Source organism: Silene latifolia, chromosome 1 (assembly GCF_048544455.1).
Source record: "Silene latifolia isolate original U9 population chromosome 1, ASM4854445v1, whole genome shotgun sequence".
Classification (NCBI taxonomy): Eukaryota; Viridiplantae; Streptophyta; class Magnoliopsida; order Caryophyllales; family Caryophyllaceae; genus Silene; species Silene latifolia.
In genome coordinates this window covers 157319778-157327089 of record NC_133526.1, presented here as the reverse complement: position 1 = coordinate 157327089, position 7312 = coordinate 157319778, and the positions used below count along the sequence as shown (strand labels likewise).

Below are 7312 nucleotides of genomic sequence, written 5' to 3'. Positions count from 1 at the left end.
TGTGAGGTACCATTGTCCTTTTTCGGGTCTTCATGGGTGTCGGGATGGTTTCGGTAAGGGCCTTACTAAGGCAGCTTGGAAGAAACATTTGCAGGACCGACATTGTCATGACGGGGCGTTGAACCTTACGCGGCAGACTCTTTCTGATAGTTTGACTGTTTATTCCAATGCCGAGAGTTCGTTGAGACGGATGGGGTTTTGGTTGTGTGGGGTGTGTTTTATGACCCATACTCTTGGTGCTAGATGTCGGCATAATCGGGGTGATATTGTGGAGCATCCGGAGTGTGTTGATGGCATTTACACCTTCCATATTTATGGTATTCCGAGACCTTTGGCTCCTTCTACTTCGGTTTCTTCTGATGATAGTGTGGAGCTCGTTCAGTGGTCTATATCTTCGTTGGGTCGTTTGCTGTCTTTGGGCCTTCGCACTGTGAAATCTATTCCTCCTAAGTGCCGTCTTGGGTATGCTCGGGCTTTGAAAGGGGCCTTGGATGCGGTGTTTGATGCCCCTAGTGATCTCTCCCGCTGGGTTCGTTTGCTTGCTTTACCTCTTTGTTTGCTCAGGACTTTCGCTCCTCGGAGTAATCATGAGTGTCGGACTGCTATTCGGCGTCAGCATCAGGAGGAGAGTATTGCCAGGGCTATTCTTGCTTGGGGGACACCTCGGGGGGGGGTTTGCAGTTGTTACAGGAGTGCTTTGATGAGGGTCCTTCTTCTTTTTATGTGGATGAGGATCTTGATTTGAGTGACCTTAACCTCCGCCAATGCCGGCGGAAGATATCAGATGGCCATTATACTGCTGCTGTACGAGTGCTTTCTTCCTCTGGGGTCGCCCCCTACTCCGATGCCACTCTTGTGGCCCTGCGTGAGAAGCATCCTGTCGCCCCGCCTCCTTCATTGCCTCCTCTGTGCGGGGATCATCATCCTCGGTTACCTCTTCCGCGGTGGTCTTGGATATGATTCGGAGCTTCCCTCGTGGTACTTCTTGTGGGAGGGATGGTTTTCGTGCCTTGACACCTTATGGATTGTTTGAGTGGCGCTTTGTGGCTATCTCCGATGATTTGATCACTTCTATTACTAGGGTGGTTAATCTTTTTCTTGAGGGTCGGTGTCCTCTTCCTCTCGGGTGAGTACATTGCAGCGCCCCTCTCACACCACTCGTTAAACCGGGTGGTGGAGTTCGTCCTATTCTTTGTCGTGACGGTGCGGAGACGGCTTGTCTCTAAGGTTGGTGCTTCTATGGTTGGCCCGTCTTTATCTTCTTATTTTGATGGGCTTGATTCGGGGTGGGTGTGTCCGGTGGAGGAGAGGCTATCTTGCATGCCTTGAACCGGCTCATTGAGGCTCGGGGGAACAGTGGGGCTTTCTATGTTCTTTGGTTGATTTCGAATGCGTTCAACCTTGTTGACCGTTCGACCATGCTTCGGGAGGTCCGCCGTCGGTGCCCGGCTCTCTCCCGTTGGGTGGAGTTTTGTTATTCCAGCCCGGCCCGCCTTTTTTATGGGGAGCACTGCTTGTGGTCTTGTCGGGGTGTTCAGCGGGGTGATCCATTGGGGCCTTTGCTTTTCGCGTTGGTTTTGCATCCTTTGGTTAGCAAGATCCGGGACACTTTTGACCTCACTTTGCAGGCATGGTACTTAGATGATGGCACCATTGTGGGAGATACTTTGGAGGTGGGGAAGGTGTTGGACTTGATTAGGTTGGATGGCCCTCGTTTTGGTTTACACCTAAATGTCTCCAAGACGGAGGTCTTTTGGCTGTTGAGGATCCACGGAGCCGGCTTAGGGGTTTTCCCCACTTCTATTTCTCGGCCATTGCGCGGTGTTACGATTTTGGGAGGACTGTCAAGTACTTGTCCTGGTTTTAGCGGTGAGATTGTGGCGACGAGAGTAACTAAGACCATTGAGCTAATGGACTTGGTTGCGAGGATTGAGGACCCCCGAGTGTGAGTTGCTTCTTCTTCGAGCTTGTCTTGGTATTTCTAAGCTCTACTTCTCTCTTCGCACTTGCTCCCCTAGTGTTTTTGGGTCTGTTCATCTTCCTTTTGATGCCGCTCTGCGTTCTAGCTTGGAACGTATTGTCACCGCATCGGGGGCGGGTTTTGGGGATTGGCGGTGGCGCCTTGCTACATTCCCTTTTCATCTTGGTGGCCTTGGTGTTTATGCGGCCGGAGATGTTTTGTTCTATGCTTTTATTGCGTCCCGCTTGCAGTCTGCTGGTTTGCAAGCTAAGCTCCTCGGCCCTTCTCGTGTTGTAGCTGCTGGCCCTGCTTTTGATGATGCCGCACGGTGTTTCTGCGACTACGAGGTTCGATATATTGGGTCGCCCTAGTGAAATTGCTGCCCCCAAACTTATGAAGAAATTGGCAGATATTTATTTCACGACGGTTGCTACTGCCTCAGAGTCTGTTTTTTCTTTGACACCTCGCCAGATCGCTCTATGGCAGTCTCAGCAGGGTTCTCACTCCTCCGATTGGTTACGTGCGGTTCCTATCTCGGGGTTGGGTCAGACTATGAACGGGAGGACTTACCGTAGTGTCTTGGGGTATCGTGCGGGTGTTCCGTTATTCTCGGTATCTAGGCCATGTCCTGCTTGCTCTCGGGTTTTTCTTTGGGGATGTTTTTGGGGACCACGCGGTTTCTTGTCTTGCATCTTGTGGGCGTTAAACATCGGCATAACCTTGTCCAGGACACTCTCTTCGACATCCGCTATAGATCCGGTATTTCGCGGGGAAGGAGGTTGATATCGGTTTGGTTGATGGGCATGGTGGCTCTCTTCGTCTTGCGGATTTATTGCTTTATTCTTGGGACAGGGGGCGTGATGTGTGCGTCGACTTGACGGGTTCTTCACCTTTGACTCGGATCGGGTTGGCGGATTTTGTGCGGGCCGGGTTGTCGCCGATCTTTGCTCGGCGAAAGTGTGCTAAGTATGGGGATTTGTGCGCGGTAGCGGGTTATGGTTTCCTACCTTTCTCTTTCTCTTCACTTGGGAAGTTGAGTTCGGATCTTTGTTGCCTTGCTCAGCGGATCCGAAATTCTCGGTATCTCGGGATCTTTGGGGCTCGGGTAGCCGCTTACATTTTTACTCGTATTAGCTTTACTATTGCTAAGGGTGTGGGAGCCCAGATTGTCTCTCGGCTCCCCACCAATTTCATGTAAACCTTTATCCTTATTTTAATGAAAGCTGCGCGCATCCCTATAATAAATAATAATAATAATAATAATAATAATAATAATAATAATAATTATTATTATTATTATTATTATTATTATTATTATTATTATTATTATTATTATTATTATTATTATTATTATTAAATAATTATTTGCTCTAAATGGGCCATTACAAGGCATGAACCGAACAAGATCGGCCCATTTATAAACAAAACAGAAACCTGTCCTTTTATTCGGAACAACAAAAAACAAATAGAAAGAGATGGTCTTAACGTCACCTAACATTATCCACCCCCTCAACTTTCAGATCTCAAACTCTCCATCTTCTCTCCCTCGTTTCCTCAGGTGAATCTGCTCACAAATTATCGGGTGATGAGAGTTTCAATCCACTCTTTATCGTCATCTCCTATCTTTCTGTTCAACAGAGCTAAAAAACGGGTTCGGAGATCTTCAATAATACGCTGCGCAAGCTTATTCGGACGGGTAATCTTGAGTTCATACTTGCTCGAGTTCCTTTGTTGCCATATATTATACATGCAACAGTTAATGACGGCATCCACAATGACCTTCCTAGTCTTCGAACCATTCCTGTTCAATCTGCAATGCAAAATATTCTGGCTTGGTAAGGAGATGCGAATCCAAACTTCAATTTAATCGATCACCCTATAGCTGGAATCGTAAGAGAAACAAAGGTGCTCATTGTTCTTATCTGCATCCCCACATATACAGCAGGTAGTATCCTCAATTATCCCTAAATTGTGAAGTTTTTCTTTCATATTCAAGCCACTTTGATGATATAACCAGGCTAGTATGCTATGTTTTGGTAAAGACCAAGAGTTACATACCAAATGATGCCAATTAACCTGATTTCTCTTATCCCTGCGATATTCGTAGCGTTTTGCAATTGTATACTCTTATCCCTTCTGAGTTGTCCAAGTCTAATTTTGGTATGCCTCAGCAAAGATGTCTTTGGTTTGACATATATTCCTCTGGTACCAGTTGGAATCTTCTAGAGGAACATAGTCATTCCAAGCTTTATTCTTTACGTAGATGTGATTGACCCATCTAACCCAAAGTTGGTCAGGGCTAGATGAGATCGACCACACTAGCTTACCAATCGCAGCTTGATTCCAAACTGCCTCCTTTTTAAGACCAAGTCCCCCTTCCTTTGTAGGAGTGCAGACCTTATCCCATGAGACTAAAGGGGTTTTGAGGTAGTAAACCCCTCTATCCCATAAATAGTTTCTGCAGATTGCTTCAATTTTAGCAGTGACACCTTTTGGCAGAATGAACATGGAAGACCAATAAATATGACAGGTTTTAAGCACAGCCTTAACCAACACTAATTTCCCTGCATACGATAGTTTTCTAGCACCTAGTCCCCTGATTTTACTCACAATTTTCTTAATCAAAGGTTTGCAATCTTGGGCTGTGAGCCTAGTAGTTTTGATGGGCACTCCCAAATATTTAAAAGGTAGCTGCCCCTCAACAAAACCAGAAACTTGAAAAATATCTGCTTTCAAATCTGACTTGACACCATTAAAATATGCATTTGATTTCCCCTTGCTAATTTTAAGTCCAGATGATAGAGAAAAGGTAGAGAAAGTTCGTAGCATAGTCATAAGGGATTGAGCATCCCGTTTACAAAACAATAACAAGTCATCTGCAAACATCAAATGAGTAAGCCTCAGAGGTTTACAGAGAGGATGATACCTGAACACCCTATTTGCTGTAGTATGATTCAAGAGTCTTGAGAGATATTCCATGCAAATAGTAAAAACTAGGGGAGAGAGGATCCCCCTGCCTTAGTTCTCGTTTGCCTTGAAAAAAAACAAACAAATTGCCATTAAGATTTAGAGAGAAACTTGCTATAGTAACACACTGCATTACCCATTGTCGGAACTCCTCTGGGAATTTCATAGCAGTTAGCATTTGATAAGGGAACTTCCACTCAATGGTGTCATAGGCTTGGTGAAAGTCAATTTTAAAAAGACATATAGAGTAAACATTTCCCCTCCCATATAACCTAATAATATCCTGACAAATTAGAATATTTTCCATTATACTTCTCCCCTGAATGAAACCTCCCTGATTGGGAGAAATCAAGTCTGGTAAAATAGCAGATAACCTATTATAAATGAGTTTAAAGATGCATTTATAAACAACATTGCAACAAGCTATAGGTTAGTACTGGAGAACTGTGGTAGGCCTGTCCACCTTAGGAATTAGGGTAAGTGTTGTTGCATTCACTTGTTTGAGCATAGATCTTGTCTTAAAAAATCCATTATAGCTTCAGATGTGTCATCCCCAACAGTGTCCCATGTATCATTAAAAATCTTACTAAAGTAGCCATCAGGTCCAGGAGCCTTGTCATTCGGAATATTAAGCATAATGTCTTTAATCTCAGCCTTAGTAATTGGTTACAATAAGATACACTTGTGCTGATCGGTACAAGTTTTACCTTTCTGTACAATAGCATGGTTAAGCTTGGTGGTATGAATCTTCGATCCCAGTAACATTTGATAATATTCTAGAAAGGCATTCTGAATTCGTTGATCATCACTGTGCATATTATCTATGTGGTCCTTAATTTGATAAATAAAATTTTCTGTCTTCTGGTTTTAAGAATCCCATGGAAATATGCTGAGTTACAGTTTCCTTCTTTGATCCAGTGAGCTTTGGCTTTCTGTTTGAGGAAATCTATCTTTGCTTGTTGAAGAGTTTTATTAGGCTGAATTAAATCATATTCTTGCTGCATCAAACTCTCATTACCTGGCTGATTAACCAAAACTTGTTGATATGAAAAAGTTCAGCGTCAGTCAAGCTAGCTTGATTTTCCACATCTGAGAAGTGTGCTCTGGTCATTCTCTTGAGCTCAGGTTGCAGAAGCTTGAGCTTCCTCACTACCCTATACATCTTGGTGCCCACAATTCCTGTATCCCACACTTTTTTAACACAATCTTGAAACCTAGGAGCTGAGCTCCACATATTAAAATATTTAAAGGGTCTGTTCTTGTTATGTCTCCTGTTATCTTTGCTTATAATGCAAGGATTATGATCAAAATCTCCTTCAGGTAAAAAGTTAGCAAAATACTCAGGGAACCTTGTCATCCAATTTTGATTAACCAGAAACATATCAAGCCTGCTATGATCCCTAGTCTCACGGGGCTACTTATTGTTCTGACGTATAGAAAGCTCCCACAGCCTGAATCTTTGATAAAGCACATATATCTAGGCACTCTTGGAATGGTTCTGATTCAACAGTTGTAACTGTACCCCGTAGCCTTTCCTTAGCATATAAAACACAGTATAAATCACCCCCCCCCCCACCCACACTGCCCAAGGGCACTGAATAGAGGCAACAATCCTTTTTAAATTAGCCCATAAGAGTTCTCTTTCTAAAACATTATTTAAAGCATAGATGACTGTATAATAAAAGTTCATCTGAGAGTTTTTGTCAACCACGAACATATGGATATACTAAGCATTCTACTCTAAAAACTGGACCTCAACTTGAGAAGGCTTCCAGAGAATCCAGACCCTCCCCTATTTGTGGAAAACAGTATTAGTAGAGATACTCCATCCCTACAGACATTATTTAGAGTTTTATTAAGGTAATTAGTTTTAATCTTGGTTTCAATGAGACCAAACAAACCTAAATTATTATTATGTAAGCAACTATTTACCACCCTTTGTTTTTCCTCCCTATTCATCCCCCTCACATTCCAAAAGCCAATATTATTCATGGATTAAGATTTAGAGGATCAATACCATTCAAACCAATTCCTTGCTTGGGGGAGTTGGTCCCATTAAGGACCTCTATATAGGTTGGAGAGGCCTGCTGGAACTTGCTAACATCAAAGCCATGTCTAGTGGCCCTCTGGTCGGGACTATTTCTAAAATCTTTCGGTAACTTGTCGTTAGGAGCACCTAGACCAAAATACAATTTATAACTTCACCAACAACTCTACAATTAGTAAAGAGGCAAGTAAAGGTCGGATCCCAAGGGACGGGAATTGAGATGAGATTTCTATTGCAACTAGTGGTGTCTTAGGGGTGTCACAATTGGGGTTTGATGTAGAAGGTCACTAAACTAAATAGCAATGAAAGTAAACAAGCAAGATGAATTAAAAGGGATG

The 7312-nt window shown here is 43.4% G+C and overlaps 1 protein-coding gene across 1 annotated transcript; it reads right to left on the bottom strand.

Annotated features, from left to right (window-relative positions):
- Window positions 1–4111: 4111 nt before the first annotated feature.
- Window positions 4112–6161, bottom strand: LOC141585836 (uncharacterized). The gene is made up of 4 exons (XM_074406889.1): window positions 5946–6161; window positions 5424–5581; window positions 5018–5301; window positions 4112–4836 (listed from the first exon to the last, which is right to left on the bottom strand). Exons 1-4 carry the CDS (start codon window positions 6159–6161, stop codon window positions 4112–4114), a joined length of 1383 nt encoding a protein of 460 aa, XP_074262990.1.
- Between the last annotated feature and the right edge of the window lie 1151 nt (window positions 6162–7312).

What these genes read in the sequence shown, in the direction of transcription:
- LOC141585836 (XM_074406889.1), bottom strand. Translation starts at nt 6,161, where the DNA reads ATGTGGAGCTCAGCTCCTAGGTTTCAAGATTGTGTTAAAAAAGTGTGG. An exon ending in AGTTTTGGTTAATCAGCCAG is followed by an intron (nt 5,582 to 5,945) that starts GTAATGAGAGTT and finishes CCAATTACTAAG; the next exon opens with GCTGAGATTAAAGACATTAT. An exon ending in CAAGATCTATGCTCAAACAA is followed by an intron (nt 5,302 to 5,423) that starts GTGAATGCAACA and finishes CATTTATAATAG; the next exon opens with GTTATCTGCTATTTTACCAG.